Source organism: Nelumbo nucifera, chromosome 3, assembly GCF_055504915.1.
Source record: "Nelumbo nucifera cultivar China Antique chromosome 3, China Antique-T2T, whole genome shotgun sequence".
Lineage (NCBI taxonomy): Eukaryota > Viridiplantae > Streptophyta > Magnoliopsida > Proteales > Nelumbonaceae > Nelumbo > Nelumbo nucifera.
In genome coordinates, this window is record NC_142651.1 from 109,063,174 (window position 1) to 109,085,322 (window position 22,149).

General features: G+C 35.4%; 1 protein-coding gene and 1 pseudogene across 2 annotated transcripts; both read right to left on the reverse strand.

Moving 5' to 3' along the window:
- Nucleotides 1-1,999: 1,999 nt before the first annotated feature.
- On the reverse strand, nucleotides 2,000-13,452 carry LOC104607080 (ADP-ribosylation factor 2-like). 2 transcript variants are annotated; one of them, XM_088900204.1, is made up of 7 exons: nucleotides 12,798-13,452; nucleotides 8,685-8,850; nucleotides 6,137-6,207; nucleotides 2,759-2,878; nucleotides 2,518-2,636; nucleotides 2,335-2,416; nucleotides 2,000-2,222 (listed from the first exon to the last, which is right to left on the reverse strand). In XM_088900204.1, exons 2-7 carry the CDS (start codon nucleotides 8,779-8,781, stop codon nucleotides 2,217-2,219), a joined length of 495 nt encoding a protein of 164 aa, XP_088756330.1. In that variant the 5' UTR covers nucleotides 8,782-8,850; nucleotides 12,798-13,452; the 3' UTR covers nucleotides 2,000-2,216. The 2 variants fall into 2 exon arrangements, with proteins under 2 accessions (XP_088756330.1, XP_088756329.1); XM_088900203.1 differs by having other exon boundaries at nucleotides 2,313-2,416.
- Nucleotides 11,355-15,760, reverse strand: LOC104607205 (putative GPI-anchored protein At4g28100 pseudogene; annotated as a pseudogene).
- Nucleotides 15,761-22,149: the final 6,389 nt, after the last annotated feature.

Here is a 22,149-nt window from a genome sequence, read left to right on the forward strand (position 1 = left end):
ACAGGCCAACAGGAGCAGTCAAATGACTCCAAAACCCCCATTCTATACACCAATATCCGCCCATGAATTTACAAGATCGGCTTCAGTCAGAGCAAAATCTGTTGGAACATTATTTGAACAGCCTTTATAGCTTTGCAACAAGAAATATTCTATACTTTTATGTTTTATTTCATGGGAAAATATTTCCAATGCAAGGCTATGATGACTGTTCCAATGGACTTTGCTCTAGGGGGGGGGAGGGGGGGGGGGGGGGACAAAAGTTAGGAAACATTGATAGGGGGGCCAAAAACTAGGAAACATAGGTAAGGGGTCAAAATATAAGTGGAATTTAAATGGATTTTATAGGAATTTTGAAGGCATAGAAGGGGGCCATAGCTCCCCTCCGCCACCCCTGATCCCAACTATATTTTGGGCCTAAAAATTTTGACCCTAGACTGAATCATCATTCACCTTATCAAATTAAGTCGAATTCGGTTGATCTGTACATATAATAGGATTAGAATCAATTTTTCCGATCTACAAAAAATTAATAATCAGATTTATTTGCTAAAATTAATAATTAATAATAAGATTGGATGTGCATTTATCTCCATCCGATCTGATTAAAATCAGAATTCAATTATATTATAATATATTGAATTTAATACATAAACTATATACAATTATGTATAAATATAAAAATATAACATTTTATTTATTAAATTATGTATAAGTGAAACATGTATATAATAAATTCAATATTTCATATTTATATTACTTTTTCATATAAAAATTCAAAAGTAATAACTTTTCAAGTTTTTTCTCTTTTTTTTAAATGAAGCACAGTCAAATTAACTGAGTATTCAATCCAGGTCCAACCAATATGATTTGAAGTCATTCCGACTTCCGAGGTCTTCAAATTTGAAGTCATTCAGATGTTGCTGAACAGCCTGAACTGACCCGTTAAGTAAATCCTTGATCCGGCCACTGGCCAACTATTTCACCTCCCTCGATACCATTTTCGGAGGAAGTGAACTCTTGATCTCGACAACGGCCAAGGATCACCTCCCTACGTACAAAGCCCATCTCGGCCTCAAATTTGAAGATTTATAACAGGTAAAGTGAAAAACGCACTGATACTTTGATAGGGCTCAATTTGTTGGAATTTTGAAATACTAATCAGGTGATCTAAAATCCATTTACAATTGGAACGAATAGGTACGAACAAGTAGTGCTGTAAATGAATGAATCGGGTACAAGTAAAACCCAAAGGATTTATGTTGGACTCCAATTGAATTCAAATTGCAATCGGACATTAAACCGCATAAAATAAATTAAACTAAAAGTAAACAAAATAATAACAAAAAATGACTTCGGTTTTATATTTTATGAACAAAATTTATAAAAAATCATTAATATAAAAATTAAACTTACGAAATTTAGTAAAAACACATTCGAATCATCTCAACTTACAAAAAATAAAAAATCTTCAGTAAAAAAGACAATATAAATGGAATCATATTGGATTATGTTGGTTTTGATAATAGGGTGGACATATATTCGATACAATTAGAAACGGACCAGATCAACTTGAACAGGGGAAGAACAAAATTTCACACATTTTGTCCAGATCCGAATCGAATCATAACCGTCGCATTTACATCGGATTCAAATTAAATTGGATATTGATTATACCATATTTACAAGCTTGCAAAAGTCTCCTGAATGGAATAATGTCTTGAATTAAATTTGGCAGCAACTTCAAATGCCACAGCCACTCAATCGGAATGGGATCATCTGACTTCTGAGAGGTATTTTATCGCCAATGTATTCTCATATGTATGGGTGTTTAAATGGCTATAATTGGACAGAATGAATGGAAGTGGAAAAGTGCTAAGAAAAAACTGCAGGAGATCTAGATTCTCAAGAGGTTTTGTACAACAGGACTGATCTAGCCTCAATTTTATCCCCAAGTTATTATAAGTGACCTGATTAAGCTAAGATTTCAAAACAGCAAAAATAGAGAACTTATTTGAATTATTCTGCATCTAAAGAGAAATAAATTTCAGTATCTATAATCATAAACAAAGTGAATGGGAAGACAAGTGACAATAGCTCTTTTCTCGCAAAAAGATAAAAAGAAACAAGGGTAAAAAATCAAAGAGAGCAAATAGTGGTAACATCTCTAACTCTGACACTGATTGCAACTCAAAAATCATCATAAATGAAAACGCCATCTATGCCTGCAATAACCAAAAGAACAGAAGGAAAACATAAAGAGTTTGAAAAACACGAGTGAACAAAAAAAGTCTTGTGAAAGTCAATAAATGTACTGTCACTGGAAGAGATGCCTACCTTGTTAGCAATGTTGTTGGAGAGCCAATCCAGTCCATCGTACAGCCCTTCTCCAGAAGTGGCGCATGTGCCCTGGATATACCTGTAGGGGAGACGGTGATAAAAAGCATTAGTCAGTTTGGGATTAAGAAGATCTATAAGTCGGGTAATCGATAATAATAGTGTGCATATAAAATGATCAACCAGTGGCGTTGACGGAGGGAATGAAGGCCAAGTTCATCGGTGATCTCAGCAGCATTCATTGCATTTGGAAGATCTTGCTTGTTTGCAAATACAAGCAAAACAGCGTCCCTCGATTCATCCTGTCACAGTTCCCAATAGCACATTCAAGTGTCAAGAAAATTTACAAAAAAAACGGTGAATACAATTGATAATCAAATTGGTGTAAGTTGCTAATTGAACATTAGAGAATGCCCCCTCTTACCTCATTCAACATCCTATGCAGCTCATCCCTAGCCTCAACAACACGGTCTCGATCATTGCTGTCTACGACAAAGATAAGACTTTGTGTGTTTTGGAAGTAATGTCTCCACAAGGGACGGATCTGAAATTCCCCCACAAGGAAACAATGCACAAATTTAGGACTTCTAACCAAATTAGCCAAGAAGAAAACAATTCTAGTCATACTTGTAGAATTTGACACATAGTGAAAGGTTTTACTTAAAGCCATCAAGCAGAACAACCAACGGATTTTACTTTGACAACATTAAATAATAAATTAATCAGGATCAAATAGAAAGAACATGGAAAACGGGGGCCATAAACTTGTCCCCATAAATGTCAGTTGGGAACGTCCATTTCCTTGTATGATGAAAGGCCAAACAGTCCAAGTACAACCTCGCTTATGAAAATGTTAACTGCTGATGAAGGAATCTCTAACCAACAGAACACCATCCAAACAAATATCCATGCACACATGTTAACTTTGAATGTTGGCAGCAATTAGTATTCCATTTGTATATGTTAAAAGAGAGGTTAAATGACTGATTAGCATTAAACCATATGATTATGTTAATTGTAGCCTAGTTTTCATCCAGAACAAAACCGTTCATACACCAGAATCCTATAAACTACGTGTGCATGTCTTATCAATCATAATCATAGTAAGAGTGCTTCTAACTGTCATTCACAACAGGGATATTGTTCCTTATGGCTAAAGAAATAATGGAATATTAGGTGGCTTAATTTGATCTAGCTTATGATTATGTTTAAGTGCTGATACTAAGACATTTAATCAGCACTACTGTCCTTAAGCATGGTTTCCAAGACATAAATAACTAACTAGGAATAATTAAATCATAATCATCACATTAGTTGACAGTGAAACATCCAAAACAAGACAGTTCATACACCAGTATCCTGTAATTACGCACGCATGTGTGCATGTCTTATCAATCATAATCATCATAAGACTAAGAGTGCCTTGAAATGTCAACCACAACATCGATGGTGTTTCTTGTATGGCTAAACAAACAACGGATATGAGATTGCTTAATTTAATCTAAGCTTATGATTATGTTAAGTGATGATGGTAAGACATTTAATCAGCACTAGACAATCCATAAGCATGGTTTCTAAGACATAAATAACTAACTATACATAAATAAATCATGATCATCACATTAGTTGACAATGAAACATCTAGAATAAGATACACCAGTATCTTATAACTAGGTGTGTTCATGTCTTATCAATCATAATCATAATAAGAGTGCCATTAACTATCAGCTACAACAAGGATGGTGATTTCTTGTATGAAAAAAGAAACGATGGAATATGATGTGGATTATTTGATCTAACTTATGATATGTTAAGTGCTGATGGTAAGACATTTAATCAGCACTAGACCGTCCATAAGCATGTTTCCAAAGACAAATAACTAACTATGCACAAACAAATCATGATCATCACATTAAATTACTGAGAAAACATCCAGAACAAGACTGTTCAGTAAGAAAGCCATGAAATGTCAACCACAACATGGATAGTTTTTTCTTGTATAGCTAAAGAAACAATGGAATATGAGGTTGCTTAATTTTATCTAGCTTATGATTATGCCAAGTGATGATGGCAAGACAGTTAATTAGCACTAGACCGTCCATAAGCATACTTCCGAAGACATAAATAACTAACTATGCATAAATAAACCATGATCGCCACATTAATGTACCACGAAACATCCAAAACAAGACTGTTCATACACCAATATCCCAACTCTGTGTGTGCATGTCTTATCAAGTGTAATTATCATAAGAGTGCCTTGAAATGTCAGACACAACTTGAATAGTATTTTATTGTATGGCTAAAGAAATAATGGAATATGAGGTAGCTTAATTTGATCTAGCTTATGATTATATCAAGTGATGATGGTAAGACATTTAAGCAGCACTAGACCGTCCATAAGCATGGTTTCAAAAGACATAACTAACTATGCATAAATAAATCATGATCATCACATTAGTTGAAGTGAAGCGTCTAGAACAAGACTATTCATACACCAGCATCTTATAACTATGTATGTGAATGTGTTATCAAATGTTATTATCATCAAAGTGCCTTGAAATGTCAGCCACAACTTGGATTGTGTTTTCTTGTATGACCAAAGAAACAATGGAATATGAGGTGGCTTAATTTGATCTAGCTTATGATTATGTTAAGTGCTGATGGTAAGCCATTTAATCAGCACTAGACCGTCCATAAGCATGGGTTACAAAGACATAAATAACTGGCTATACATAAATAAATCATGATTATCATATTCATTGACAGTAAAACATCCAGAACATGACTGTTCATACACCAGTATTTTATAACTATGTGTGTGCATGTGTTATCAAATGTAATCATCATAAGAGTGCTGTGAAATGTCAGCCACAACATTGATAGTGTTCTCCTGTATGGATAAAGAAACAATGGAATATGAGATGGCTTACTCTGATCTAGCTTATGATTATGTTAAATGCTGATGGTAAGACTTTTAATCAGCATTAGACCGTCCATAAGCATGGTTTCTGAAGATATAAATAACTAACAATGCATAGATAAATCATGATCATCAAATTAGTTGACAGTGAAACGTCAAAAGATTGTCCATACACCTGTTCATACAACTACATGTGTACAAGTGTTATCTTATAATCATCATCAAACTGCCTTGAAATGTTAGCCACAACATGGATAGTGATTTCTTATATGACCAAAGAAACAATGGAATATGAGGTGGCTTAAATTGTTCTAGCTTATGATTATGTTAAGTACTGATGGTAAAACATTTAATCAGCACTAGACCGTCCATAAGCATGGTTTCCCAATACATATAACTAACTATGCATAAATAAATCATGTTGAACACATTAATTAACAATGAAACATCTAAATAACAGCTCCAGAATGCCAATTTTTGGTCATAAATGATTCATTCAAATTTAAGCAAATCCCTGACTTCATAAAGTTGCACTCTTGTAAAAACTTTAAATACACAAACACCAACGAAATCATGAACAAGTTCAAGGTGATCCACACAATACTTATTCATATACTATTTCAGGTCTTTAAACAATGTTTACTACATTGGGGCAATGAAAAGTTCCAGTCTACAGCTCAGGTGGACCAGAATTGCTCAAAAATTTAAGAATCTGGACAACAATGATCCAAAGGCAATTTGGGATGATCGTTACAACCATTGAGAGCCTAAACATTTTCCTACTTGGGGTGCAAATTTACAACCCAAGATTTCAACATCACCCTTAATTCAGGAGAGTCAAAATTCTTGCATAATTTAGCTTAATATAACCATACATACCTTGTCCTGACCACCTACATCCCAAACGGTGAAGCTAATGTTCTTATAATCCACAGTCTCCACATTAAACCCTGACATAAAAGGTTCATTAGTTTGAGTAAAGAGTGAAAAATAATAGAAGCTTAATTTAACATATGGATATTGGTGATCTAATGGCCATCGAGCAGAGCAACCATGCATAAAAAATCTTTTATGGTCAGTGTAAATATCATAAGAGTGCCTTGAAATGTCAACCACAACTTGGATAGTGTTTTCTTGTATGGCCAAAGAAATAATGGAATATGAGGTGGCTTAATTTGATCTAGCTTTATGATTATGTCAAGTGATGATGGCAAGTCATTTAATCAGCACTAGACCGTCCATAAGCATGGTTTTCAAAGACACAAGTAACTAACTATTTGCGGTGGCAATTGGGCGGGTTGGGTTGAGTTTCAACCCAATCCATCTAACCGGCCAACCCATTAATGATCCAGTTATATAAAATTAAATGGGTTGGATTCAACTTAAACCCGCTTTAATGCAATCCAACCCACCCAAACCCATTAATCTTATATGTATGTACTTTAAACCAAAAACTCTCTTGGCAAATAAGTTGGTCATAGCTTGGTGGTAATAGTAGTTGCTATCTACACAAGTGGTGAAGGTTCCAATCACATTACATGCATATTATTTTTACACAAGTGGCAAAGCCATTTAACTATGTTCGGGTTTCGAGTTTGATCGAACCACTTAGGCTCAAACTGGTTAGACCAACTTGAACTATCTAATTGAATTGTCTTTGAGCTAATCACATCAAGGGTGGTTGAACCGATTAGATCTGGATCAGTTGGATCGGACCAGGCTGGACCGGTTCAATCAATAACGGACTGACTTGGATCGGCCATATCAGGTCCATGCACAGGTTCAGGGTCAAACCGACTGGCCCGAAGCGGTTATCAAATATAATTATCACAAGAGTGCTTTGAAATGTCAGCCACAACATTGATAGTGTTCTCTTGATAAAGAATCAATGGAATATGATATGGCTTAATATGATCTAGCTTATGATTATGTTAAATGCTGATGGTAAAACATTTACTCAGCACTAGACCGTCCATAAGCATGGTTTACAAAGACATAAATAACTAATTATGCATAAATAAATCATGATCATCAAATTAGTTGACAGTGAAACATCACAAGATTGTTCATACACCAGTTCCTACAACTACGTGTGTGCAGGTGTTATCAATTATAATCATCATCAAAGTGCCTTGAAATGTTAGCCACAACATGAATAATGTTTTCTTATATGACCAAAGAAACAATGGAATATGAGGTGGCTTAATTTGTTCTAGCTTATGATTATGTTAAGTGCTGATACTAAAACATTTAATCAGCACTAGACCGTCCATAAGCATGGTTTCCCAAGACATATAACTAACTATGGATAAATAAATCATGATGAACACATTAATTCACAGTGAAACAACTAAATAAAAGCTCCAGAATGCCAATTTTTGGTCATAAACGATTCATCCAAATTTAAGTAAATCCCTGACTTCACAAAGTTGCACTCTTGTAAAAACTTTAAATACACAAGCACCAACGTAATCACGAACAAGTTCAAGGTGACCCACAAAATACTAATTCATATACTATTTCATGTCTCTAAACAATGTTTACTACATTGGGGCAACAAAAAGTTCCAATCCACAACTCAGGTGGACTAGGATTGTTTAGAAAATTTAAGAATCTGGACAACAATGATCCAAAGGCAATTTGGGATAATAGTTACAAACATCAGGAGCCTAAACATTTTCCTACTTAGGGTGCAAATTTACAACCCAAGATTTCAACATCACCCTTAATTCAGGAGAGTCAAAATTCTTGCATAATTTAGCTTAATATAACCATACATACCTTGTCCTGACCACCTACATCCCAAACGGTGAAGCTAATGTTCTTATAATCCACAGTCTCCACATTAAACCCTGACCATAAAAGGTTCATTAGTTTGAGTAAAGAGTGAAAAATAATAGAAGCTTAATTTAACATATGGATATTGGTGATCTAATGGCCATCGAGCAGAGCAACCATGCATAAAAAATCTTTTACATAGGCTTTAATTGCTAATTCCAGAGGGCAAACAATCAGGTTTGGGTAAATGCATGCATTGTTAACCTGGAACATGATGTTTTATACCATCTAACAAAAAACGAACTACTTTGTCTAAAATCTCTAAATGTACATCTAGCAAGAAACTCAAAATCTCAAATTTGCATTCCCATGGTTGAAATTTAAAAGTATGTGAATGAATGAGCAGTTGAACCCCCACAGTGAAAACTGAATTCACCAAACCAATCAAATGATAAAATGACACCTAATTATAAGGAGAAATTTAACATGATAAAAAGAATAATTAAACACAAGTGACAGGGATCTATGAGAAAAATTAGGACATACTTTTACACATTACATGGACATTCATGCAGAACATTCCCTCAAAAACCATACAGGAAAAAAAAGCACCCTTGAAATCATTTAAGTTGTAGGATCAAAAGCATACCAATGGTTGGAATTGTTGTGACAATCTCTCCCAACTTGAGCTTGTACAAAATGGTGGTCTTACCTGCAGCATCAAGACCCACCATAAGAATGCGCATCTCTTTCTTGGCAAAGAGCCGACTAAAAAGCTTGGTGAATGATAGCCCCCATCTTTGTGTCTGATAGTTCTGCAGATTGCAATTTAGAAATTCATTCAAAAAAGTATGACATATTTATAAGAAGAAAACCATTTTTCAATGGATAGGGCCAATAGGCCTGGTTCTTGGTCATTGCATACATTCATAATGTTTAGATTACTGAGAGCATTCTTACAAGTATAGTAAAGAAAAACGTATACAGAATCCCCGACATAAAGTTTAAAGACCCAAACATAACATAGGCATTTATGGTATTATGTGGATTAGTCAAACAACAGTAAATTGGATAATGTATGGTAATAAATGACTGAAATATTATCTAAAAATTTGCCAACAATATATCAACACAAAGCATAATAAAGTATAATCTAAAACAAAATTAAACCAAAATTTGCATTTTTTTTCATTTGCACTCCCACACATTTGTATTAGTGCAAATAAAATTGTACTGCAACCAAACACAGCCTTCATCTTAAATATATTTGATAACTAATAGTAATAGGATAGCAATTTTTACCCTACCCGACGGGCAAGAATGATGTGGTATTAGGTTAAACCCAGCCCTGTGCGACTTGCATTGAAAGGTATATGATGAAGTTATGAAATTATGTATTAGGTGTTAAACTTAATAATATTTTGAATTTTACATGAATTATAATTGATAGTTTGTGTTTTTAAATATTTAATCAAATGATTAGAAGTTTTGATGCCTTTTCATGTCATTTTACTTTTTTATTGCTTATTACACTAATCCATGGACTGGATAGCTCAATGAGCTGGCCTGGCCCCTCATTCTATGTCAAGCTTGGACAAAAGCTAATGAGCTTATGCTCATGCTCATGCTCATGCTCTAAATAACAGGCCCATTAGCTTTTGATGCCTTTTCATGTCATTTTACTTTTTTATTGCTTATTACACTTATTCATGGACTGGGTAGCTCAATGAGCTGGCCTGGCCCCTCATTCTATGTCAAGCTTGGACAAAAACTAATGGGCTCATGCTCATGCTCTAAATAACGGGCCCAACTATTTTATTGGTTAAGCTCTGGCTTTCACAAATAAGCCAGCTTGATCTGATAATAGTATATACATGATAAAATAATACATATTATATAATATTATGTAGTAATAGTATTAGTAATAAAATGAATTATATGATATTCTAGATATTATATAATATATAAAATATTGTACAACATATAATATATTATTAATAATATATAACTAATGGGTTCAACTATGATATGGAAAAGATATGATATCTGAAAAACTTCTGCCCAATGAACTGGAATCATAAACATGGTAGTCAATCAGGTGTTATTTATCAAAATTCATGGGTGAGTTTTGAATGGTCAAAACTTTTACCATACCATACCTTTTCAGCATCATAGATTTTCCCATAACTAATATATTATAAGATATTTGTCCAAATCAGTCTTTGGGTTTTATATATGTTACTAGTGACATATTCATGCATAACATCAAAAACGTGTTAGACCTCAACTATGTATTCATATCTATCCTCTCTACTTTTATATCGCATGGATGTTTATTCCTTCTTCTACAATAAGTCAATAACTGTAACTTAGCTTTTTGAGTCCTACATCTACTGAGAATTCCTCTAATCCTTACTACCTACATCACTCGGATAACCCAGGGATGGTACTAGTTACTGCATTCCTCACCGATGACAATATGTAAGTTGGAAGAGATCCATGTTGATGGCTTTATCTGCCAAAAATAAATTAGGATTTGTAGAAAAACGTGTTAGACCTCAACTATGTATTCATATCTATCCTCTCTACTTTTATATCGCATGGATGTTTATTCCCTCTTCTACAATAAGTCAATAACTGTAACTTAGCTTTTTGAGTCCTACATCTACTGAGAATTCCTCTAATCCTTACTACCTACATCACTCGGATAACCCAGGGATGGTACTAGTTACTGCACTCCTCACCGATGACAATATGTAAGTTGGAAGAGATCCACGTCGATGGCTTTATCTGCCAAAAATAAATTAGGATTTGTAGATGGGACTATAGAGCAACCGTCCTCTACAGATCCAATCTTCCGTGCCTAGCAATGAGTTGATAGCATGGTGTTATCTTGGTTGTTAAATTCCTTGCACTATGATCTGGCACCAACCGTTTTATACACCACTTCAGCAGCCGAAGTTTGGAAAAATCTCGAGGATTGCTTTTCACATTCCAATGGACCTGAGTTTATCAGTTGCAGATGTCAATCGCAATGCTTCACCAATGGACCGATTCTATTACCATGTACTACAACAAACTGAAATCCTTCTAGGATGAATTGTTAATGCTCATCACACCTACCTCGTGTACCTGCGGTCCCTTCAAAACCACAGCCTAACAAGGGCAGAGCAGCTTATGCAGTTCCTTATGGGGCTAAATGACTCATTCTCTCACGTACGAAGCCAGCTCCTTCTCATGGACCCGTTACCCACTGTAGCACGGGCTTACTCACTTACGTTGCAGGATAAAGCCCATCAGATCATTCATCAGACCAATTTCACTCTTTCCTCAGTGAATACTTCTGTTCTCCTCTCACACCATGAATCTTCCGCTTCTTCAAAGAAAGGAGACAACTGCCAATCTTGCTTCCAAATCACATACAACGAACAATTGGGGCAAATCCAAAGAATGTTGCACATATTGCAATATTGTAGGGGCACACCAATATTGTAGGACACTCACCACTTCTACCTCACCTTCACATAATCCCACACCAATCACCCTCGTTGATAGCACCACTGCACATGTCACTGTTGTTGGGACATCACGTCTCAATGGTCATGTAACGTAAAATGTGAGTGTCGAGAAAACGGTTCACTTGGACTGGAAATGGAGTCACCACCCATCAAATAAAGAAATGGAGGTGATGGGACCTCCGAGAATGATTTCCAAAATGCTTTGTTTTAATAGTGACTCCAAAGCCCAAGGCACTGGTCCAATCAGTCCGGGTAAGACTCGGATGAGAGAGGGAAGAGATTAGGCACCCTTCTCCCGAGTTCAATGGGTGGGGCCCACATGGAACCTCAATCAAGCAGGATCACAGATACACAATTAATCAAACAACTCAATAATAAAGAAAACAAATCACCAGAATAAGCCAACATAAGAGAGCACTATTCCTACACTTATTTATCTATTTATTTTATTATCAATTTTTTTACTTTATCCTCTTTTATCTTTTAATTATTTTTAGCTAATTGATTTTAAATAACCTTTCAATTAATCTTTTTGTTACTTTTTTATTTTTATTTTTTATTGGTATAATTTTGTTATTTTTAAATTTTTTTATTTTCTCCCTCTTTTTTATTTTTATTTATTTTTTTTTTTGTTATTCTTTTATGGAACCCTATTTAATTATTTGATTTATGGAATATCTGTTATATATTCTTCTTTTTTTATAATTTTCATATTTTTATTCATCTTTCCATTTTTTTATTTTTCTTGATTTAATTTTTTTATATACTTCTTTTTATAATTTCCTTTATTTCATTTTTTTATCATTACCTCCCTTTCAATAGCCTACTCTTCCCCATATCACATAGATGAGTTTTTAGTCTAGCCATCTCACTGCACCCCTTTTGCCGACTTATTTATTATATAATTTATACCCTTTTATTCTTTTTCAGTTTTATTATTTTTATTGTTTTATATATAAATTTATATTTTTTACTAAGTTAATTTGCCTCCCTCGGCCAACCGACCTTCCCAACCTAACCCTGCAAACAATAGTGGAAATCCTGCTCCGATGAAAAATTCTATAGTAGGATTTAGATCTGATTCGTTTTTTTATCTATTCCAGGTTCAATTTTCGAATCATAATAAACAGGGATCTATCAAGAATATTATCTAATCATTAAAAAATATTAACAAAAAGACAAAAAAAAAACAAACACACACACACGGCAGTGGATTCGGAAGAATTAACGCAATGAGAGATTACAGTGAGATCTGGTTGGGTCGAGAACGAGTTGATTCAGTGAACCTCTTCACCAGCGCCGTCAGCTCTGATGTATGTCGGCCTGGAAGAAACTACTACAACGGTTCACTGCTTTCAGATCATCCTCACGAGCGGCGTTGATGACTAGAAGTTTGTACCGAAGAGATTGACAACAGAGGAGATGATTCCGTCGCGAGCTTCGCCTGAACAAGAAGACTTCTAGTGGTGTCTGCTACGGTTGGATCTGTTCGTCCTGCGAACGCAACAAAGAAACGGAGATCGGAGATAGCCGCCGCCGCCCCTGTTCAGTTCGCAGGAATGAGATGATGAACAGTATATTTCGAAGGATTCGTGTTTTTTCCAGCTGAGAGGGAAATGGGGATGACGGGGGATAAGCACTGGTCCGCAGAAAACGGTGAGAAATCACCGAATATCTAATGACAAATGAGAAGGATTTTGCCGCTGTTCTGGTGTCGCGAGGTCAGGGTAGATGAGCAGTACCGAATAGAGGATTCTAGAAGAAGTGGAAGAAGAAAAAGAAGTAGAAGAGAAAAGAGGAAGAAGGAGAAGGAGATAAAGATCGGTGAAGGTATCCGCCGCCTCTCCTCTCTTCTTCGTTCCAATGGCGAAGAAGAGTAACAGGGACTTGTGTTGAATGAAAAACTTAGCCTGAGCTTTTATAGGTAGGGTTAAGGGTAGTTTTATAAATTCGGGGAATCTATGGGTATTTTCGTAATTTTGGAAAAATTTAGACAAAGTGGCTTCAGGGGGTCAAGCCGGGGTTTTTTGAAGAATGGCTGGGATTTTTGGATAAAAAAATGGAGAGAGGGATTTTGTGTGTATGGGTTAGCGAGATTGGCCGTGTCAGTTAAACGAGGATATTTTTAGTTGAAATTTTACAAAGTGGGATTTTCGGGCATTTTGGGTTGATTGGTGGAGTCAGAGCAGATTTGGAAAGGGTTTGATTTGGTTAATTTGGAGCCTTGAAATGGAATATATGTAATCGAGAGGTAAACAAATGCAGTTTTGGGTAAAAATTTCACAAGGTAGGGTTTTTGGGCAATCTGTGATTAATAAGGTTATATTGGGTCAATTAAGCCCGAGTCGGAAGGATTTGGAATCCGGTCAATTTGGAACCTTAAAATGGAATTTTGGTGTGATGGAAGGGTAAGCAAAGGTGTTTTGGGATGAATTTTTACAGGTGAGTATTTGGAGACGTTTGGGATCTGATGGTGATGTCTAATTAGTCTTGGAGAGTCAAGATCATAGGAATTTGTGTCAACGAGTTGTTTTAGAAGTTGGACTTGTTGGATTCCAAGTGCTAAGGTTTAATATGGGTTTCGAGTGTTTAGGTTTAATTTAGGTTCCAAGGGTTTAGGTTTAATCTAGGTCGTAGGAATTTGGGTTTCAAGTATTTAGGTTTACAGTGGATTTGGGGATTCTCAGGGTAAAAGTTGGGCTTTTTGGGTATTTGAATGTTCGGATAGGTTGGATGGGTCTGATCGGGTGTTTGGGATTTAGGCGACGAACCAAGCAAAAATCGAGTGATGACACTCACCAACGTGCTCCATATTCCCAAGTTCAAATTTAATTTAGTGAAAATTCCTGCTAGGTACCTTGTACTTTAAGCCGAGTGCCAATTTAGTATCCGAACTTTAAAACACGACAATTTAGTATCCGAACTTTCGAAATGCAATAATCTGATACATGTCGTCGACTAGTCGTTGAATGACACATGAAAAGACAAAACTACCCTTCAAATATCATCTAATTTTCTTTATCAACCTATCCGTAATATGACAGTATAAATGTCTCGTAATATCTCGAAGTTGTAGCTTTACTAGTACCTGCCGTTAACAACAGTTAATCTCGATTTTTGTTGTTGCTACATATCGGTGGCGGAGATAAATAATCTTTAATTTTTTTCTCCTTTGTTTTTTAGAGTGAGATTGAAGATTGTTTTGTTGGCTGGGATCGATCCGTATGAGTTGAGTTAATTCTTTTGGTTCGGCTTGGGAGTTCTAGGCAGATTTGAATTTGCAGTGGTGCTTTGCAAATTTAATTTTGATGAAGCATCTTGCTTCTAGTGAGATGGAGTGTTAATTGGTTGTTATAGCTCGATTTAACAGGAATTAGGATTAGTTTTCTCGAGTGGAGGATTAGTTTTATTCTTGGTATGCTTGTATGGCGCACGTTAGCAATAGAAAATATACAGAAAGCGATGATAGAGCAACATATTTTTGTTGATAATTGGGTTGTCGTTCAAGTATTGGCAGATGATTGAGAATTATGAAGAAAGAAAGCGCCAATGGGAAGAAATAAACGATAAGAAATAGTAAAAAAAACTAACCTTTTCAAGGGCATCGTCGCACCGAGACACTTGGTGCAATCGGAGTAGGACGAATTAAAGTAATTCCGTTCCAAATTCTTGAGGCAGCCGTCGGAGTTGCGTTCCTGTGGGAGGTAAGGTTGAATGCGGCGGGGCAACTCAGCGAGGTAATCTGATGGAACCGAATGCCACAGAAACAGAGAATGACGTCGCATGTGGAGTTGGGCTATGGAATGTTTATGTTACGACTCTGCAACGAGCTCTGAAGTGAGTTGACGCACTTCTGGGAGTCATCCGGTACCATCGGACCATCTGTCGACGTGGGCACAGCTGACGGTACTTGCAGTGTTGACCTAGCATGTGCAGCGAAGAACTAAGCGGTGAGCACCAGACAGCAGCGGCTAAGGTCAAGGTTGCACCCGCATGCCTCACTGACGCCGCCGAAAAGCTCTTCGGAGAGGTTGAGATGGCATGTTTGTGCTTGCATTTGGACAGGAAAGGCGGGAGCAATGTTTGTACCAGAGAAATCACCTGGTTTGATGGGCTGTTGGGGACCACTTTGAGATTCTGACAGGATTGTAGAAAGGGATATAGAAAACAAAGAAGATAAAGCGTTGAGATACATGAATCCAAATAATAACGATTAAGTCCATTTTATTTGTATCTAAAATGTGAAGATTTTCTCTTATCGTCCGGAGAAAAGAATACAATAAATATGTATCTCTATATATATATATGTCGAGACAGAGAGACGTACGTCAATGCTTTATGAACTGCTCCATTAGATCCTCGAACATCCAATAATCCAGACTTCTCTCCTTGTTGCCCTGGCTATTGCAAATGAAGCCAGATAAGGAGGGAGATGCAATGCGCGCCGATGCTCTAGAGTGTACTCTCCCATAAATCCTTTCCTTCCGAGATTCCACCATAAGAAGAAGGCAACATGCATACCGTCTTTTGATCTTGAAACTAGCTGATTCTTTACGAGTAGGGATGTGACATTTCACGAAGATGTTTTTCCCTTTTCTACCACCTCTGTCTCCATTCATAACTTCCCCTCCTCTACCGTTCTACCTTCACCAATTTTGGATAACGAACCATCCTCCCCTATCGACACACCGTGTGCAACCACACTTGGCTCACTTGCTTCGGCCGTTCCCAGCAACACTGCTGCTATAGACGTATTCATGCATAACAATATAGGGCCAGATTGTGCTCGAGCTTGGACTTGGTTTTTTTTTTTTTTGTTTATAAAGAGGCAAAGCCTGCACCCACCCCATGAATATGTTTATTGCTTATATGTAATAAGAAATGATAGAAAATTAGATGCAAGTTTTAGAGCCAATCCACCGACCCGACCCTACCCTCTCCTCCTTTTATGAAGAAAAATAATAAAAAATTATTCACATAAACTTGAATTTCCGATAATTTAGTAAAAATACAACATTCAAATAATCTTAGCTTGACAAAAAAATGCATATTTAATTAATAATAAATACAATATAAATTCAGTATGACTTTATTTCCATTTTACAAAATAAAAGTATATATGAGAGTATATTTTTAAATCGATTCAAATCGGATTATGTAGGAATAGATATATTGGCTCATATTCAATCCAAATATAAACAGATATAAATTGGATCATCCTTAATGAGACCAAATTTGAATTTGAATTTGGCAGTTGGATACTGTTTGCAGCCCTACAAATATATCTAAATCAGCCCCACAAATAGGGGCTGATTTATTAGTAAAGCTGATTTAGATGTTATCTCATTACAAGAAAACCGCCGGCATAGATTTGAGCCGGCGGTTCAGTGTTACTTGCGTCACCCTAGGTCATGGACGCTGGTCTAGAAAGTTAAAGGTTAAAGTTCCAAACAAGTTAATTTTCATTTTATTATGTTCATGATATATAATATTAAAATTAGTTAAACAAAATATTGAAATTAGTTTATTCATTTTGTTAATGATATATAATATTTTGATAATTTCGAGTTTAATTTATTAATGACAATCAATATCCTATTACGATCTGAATTTGATTTGAATCTGTTAAATGCAACAATACAATTGCATTCAAATCTAAATATAAACAATGAAATTTGGATCTACCTATATTCAAAGGTCTATTTGTGTGGGTCTAATTCACGATTCGAAGTGCATCTCTAGAAAGGAACATGTCTTTGAATTCACTTTCTATCCACTAGGGAAACCTTCTGCATTTCACTTTCTTTCCTTACGTTTTCCTTCAAATCAAACATAACCTAAAATGGGAATGAGATCATCTATGATAGGTATTCCATCAAACCATCACCAGTGTATTCTCATGTCTATGTGTATTTACACGCATATAATTGGACAGATGTCACGGACCGAATGGAAGTGTAGGAGCAAGTGTTAACAACATACTGCACGAGATTTGGATTCTTAAAGGGTTATTATATGATACGAATGTTTTTGTTTTCATTTGTTTATGAAAAAATACGTTATTGAATTCTGTGCTTGTTTTGAAAGGCAATAATAAGTTTATTTTGTTTAAAATAGAAATAATACATGTTTTTAGAACAACCAAAATAATGGTTTTTAAAATAAAACCAATTTTTGTAGCATAGAAATTATATGAATTTGGAACTTGATATTAAATAATTAACCAGGCAAACACATGTTCTTTAGACCAGGAATTCAAGAATATATTAGAACTAGGCTCAGTTTGGAAGGAGTATAAATAATATGTACAGTGCAAATACATACAAAATAATATATATTTTTTTTGGTAATAGAACATACAAAATACAAGGTTTTGCACTCTACAAAATTGTATTTGTACTCTTTCCAAACTGAGCCTTTGGAAGGAGTACAAATGAATATTAACACTGCTTGGGTTGGCCCAAATGAATATTAACACTGCTTTGGAATCAGGCTTTGAGCTGGGCCCATTCAAATGATGACAAAAGCCCAGCCCAAGCCTGCCTAAATTCACCCCTAAGTTTGTTTTCAAACCATCTAGTTTTGTTTTGTTTATGAAATTGGCAGCAATTTCACAAAAGAAAAGAAAAGAACTGGCAGCAAGAAAAAAATAAGGGTTAATTACTGAAACCTCCCATGAAGTTTGATAATTGCAATCGTCTTTCCTGAACCTTCTAACATAGTTGCAAGTAGACCCTTTTGTTAAAAACCTCTGAAAGGAGGCATGAAAATGTACAAAATAACTATGTAATTATTTTTGACCAAAATGTTTGTTTTCTAAGTTTTCTCTTCATATGAATGGCTAGTCTAAACCCTTCCAATCTAAGTTCTAAAATTGATTGTTTTCCAAATTTCTCTTCATATCAATCATTCAAAGGTAAAGTTGCAACTTTAAATTCTACATTTTTTGTTCTTTTAAAGTTTCTATTCTTTTCTGTAGAAAGCAGCCTCAATAGAAATTGCATGGGTATTTTGGACGTTATTGTACCTCTTCTTAAAGGATTCTAATAAAGGGGGTCTTATTGCAACAGTGCTAGAAAGTTCAGGGGAGGTGATTTCATTTACCAAACATCAGGGGAGGTTTCAGCTACAGTCAAAAACCTCAGGGGAGGTTTGATAAATTTACCCAAAAATAATTCATAATGGAAATACCCCTATGGCTGTGTTTGGTTGCAATACAAATTTATTTGCACTGATGCAAAGCCATGATAGTGCAAATGATTTTAATGCAAATTATAATTTATTTTTATTTCAAGATTTACCTTATTTTGTTTGATTACAGTATAAATGAAGTAAAATAAGACCTGAAATAAAATAAAGTAAAACCCAAAATAAAATCAAACCAGAATTTTATTTTCATTTGCACTCCTAAGCATTTGTACTAGTGCAAATAAAATTGCACTGTAGCTAAACACAGCCTAAACTGTTTTGGGGCTGTGTGTGTCTCACGGGTGTTTTTACACCTCTCCTTGTTTTCTTATCATGTGTTTCCGTTCTGTTTTTCTTTAGGTTATGTTTGGTTTGAAGGAAAAGGTAGGGAAAGGAAGGGAAATGTATGAAAACCTATAGAAAGTTTGTAAAAGTTTCCTTGCCTTTCCCTACTTTTTCCTTCAAACCAAACATGGCATTAATGAAAGTTCTGTTTTTTTTTTTTTTTTTTTTTTAAACTTTGCCAGACCATGGATAGCAGAGTTACAATTTGTTGGGGTGTAAGTAAGGCTTAGTTTGAAAAGAATACAAATATAAATACGCACAGTATAAAAACATACATAATAATACAAAATACAAGGTTTTGAGCTCTACATATTTGTATTTGTACTCCTTCCAAACTGAGCCTAAGGCTTAATTTGGAAAGAATATAAATACAAATATATACAGTCCAAATACATACAAAATAATACAAAATAAACTCCAACAAATACAAACATGCACAGTATAAAATCTTATATTTTGTATTGCTAAACATTCTATTTGCATTGTACATGTTTGTATATATTCTTTTCAAACTGAGCCTATTTTCACTACAATAAAAAAAATAAAATAAATCAGAATTTGCATCCAAATTATTTGCACTACCATAAATTTGCATTGCAACCAAGCACAGCCTAATACAAGGTTTTTCATTTATAATCTACATATTTGCATTCATACTGCTTCCAAACTGAGCCTAAACTTCAACACCACGAATCCTTTAGCTTGAGACAGCACGGCCAAATGGAAATCAACCACAATTGGAATTTGGATTCGCTGGGCCAATCCAATTGATTGGACTAATCATTGGTATCAATGCCATATTGATTGGGCTAACTGTCAATAATTATGGGCCTTTATGGCCCATTTTCAACTTTATAGCTTCCGCATAAACCTGTTTTGATCTTTATCCAACCCTCTGCAACTCTTGATCTTTTTGTTTCTTTCTCTAAGCTGGTGGCTTTAATTAGAGGTTCAATTTGGCTTTGTAGAAGATCAATTGCCTGAGCCAAAAAAAATTGCCCGAGCCTAGGATTAATTGTAGTACTATCTCTCTCTCTCTCTTTTCCTGGTATTTCAGGAAGCCTGACATGTTAGGGTTTAGTGGTTGTTCGCTAATGTAAATGGTTGTATTTGAAAACCCCTTGATTATGGAGAGTCCCAATTTATTCCTCACACAATGCATCTCATACCGATTTAACAGCATGTCCTGGCCGTACATCGAGAACATCTCCCATATCAGCATGTCCCATATTTGTATTAATTATTCATGGGAAGATATTACCAATGCAAGGTGGGATGTGGCTGAGATAGGTGTGAAGGCATGCTTCATGAGGAGCAGATCCCATGGGCTGGGTAGCCTATCATGGAAGAATTTTCCATTCCATACACATAAGGTGTGTGTCTCACGTGGGCTTCATGTGTAGAGAATACTGGTGTTTTCACTGGTACTAAATTGTCCAACCCATTGTATATGATTTTATCTCCAGATAATTTGGATTCATTAATTACATTTAAGGGGTGAATAGGACGAAGCATTTTAGAAGGTATTCGAGCTCAGCTCATAAAAGCTCAATTTAACTTGATCTAAACTGAACTTTGAACTAATGTTACTAGTTTGAATTTGAACTCAAACCTCGTATTTTTTCTGCTGAACCAAACTTGAATAGTCAAATATTTGGCTCAGCTCAACTTAAATTCACTCCTAATTTACATTAATATTCGGTATCAATTAGGGGGGTATTCTTTTTTTTTATTTTGGGATTTTGAGAGGGGAATGTTGGTCAAAGGGATTTTGGTTCCCATTGATCAAGAATCTCATGTTCTTTTTTTTCCGATTTATGTGGGGATCAGGGAAAGTTATCAACACTTAAATGAGACAAAAATGCTTTTTTGATAATGAATTTTGATGATTAAAATGGTCATCATCATATTTACATAAGAAATAAAAGAACATGAATAAATGTACTTATCCAGATAAATATTTCTCAAAAAAAACTTACCTAATTAAATAACTGTATTTACCCAGATAAATAACTTACCAAAAATCAAACAGGATCTTACAGGTAAACCCAAAGATAATATTAATCCAGTATCGGGAAAACAACACCCATATACAAGGATTTTAAATTTTTTTTTTTTTCTGTTGCTTGATCCTTTCTTTGCGACTTCCCATTCTTAAAAGCTTCTCTCCTTTATCTTTTCCCCTTCCTCCCTGCTTTTAATTTTAAAACTCAACCCCGTCCATCCCGGATCAGGCTCATCCAAATCCCACAACCAACATCAAATGAGTACTGTTAATTTATTTTCTAGGCAACATCTCGAGTCTTGAAGGTCCCAATAACGTTATTAGTCACACATATCGTACCTTCCATGAACCGGATATCTCAAGGAGAGATCATAATAAACTATAGCTTCAATGGAACGTCAACTCAATGCTATGATACTGTATTTGTTCGGTTGTTCCGACGATTTGCAAATTCAACCGATGGCACTAATCTTGATTATGGTCAATCTGTCTTATAGGAACATCGACCATTACTACTTCTCGACTGTGAGATTAGGATGATACTTCATCTTCTAAACATCTGTCGCGTGGCAAGTTTTTGATACTTCAGCCAGCAGAATTCTTTTTCCCCACCTTTAGAGCAGGATGGGCAGATGGGGACAAACAATATAATTCCCACCGCCAAACTTAGGCGTTCTTTCTTGCGCCCACTCATTAACTAGTGTCGCATGGTCCCGGAGACAGTAGTCAAAATCCAATTCATTCACAAGAATTTGAGTCGGCAAAATGAGAAAATATGGATTTCTGGGAAGGTAACATTTAACATGGAAATTAAAGTGGCACTCATCCTCTACGTTAGCTGTTGACTGTTGAGTGAATATTCCATGCAGAATTGCTTTAACCACCCTTATACTATTTCGTTAAACATTAAATTGAGATGTTTATAATCATTAGAGAATAAAAACCTAATCACTTAAGCTTTTAAATTGAATGGTTCATGTTACCGTAAAGGATGGGCCGAGGGTAATAAGGTAAATTTACTTCTTAGCTATGCCAATGTGTCTACATCAAAGGTCCCA

Excerpts from the sequence above, each read along its gene's own strand:
- LOC104607080 (XM_088900203.1), bottom strand. The coding sequence starts at position 8,781 with ATGCGCATTCTTATGGTGGGTCTTGATGCTGCAGGTAAGACCACCATT. Across the intron at positions 2,879-6,136 it reads ATGTAGGTGGTCAGGACAAG|ATCCGTCCCTTGTGGAGACA; the intron begins GTATGTATGGTT and ends GGGGAATTTCAG. Across the intron at positions 2,223-2,312 it reads AGGCATCTCTTCCAGTGACA|GCATAGATGGCGTTTTCATT; the intron begins GTACATTTATTG and ends TGGTTATTGCAG.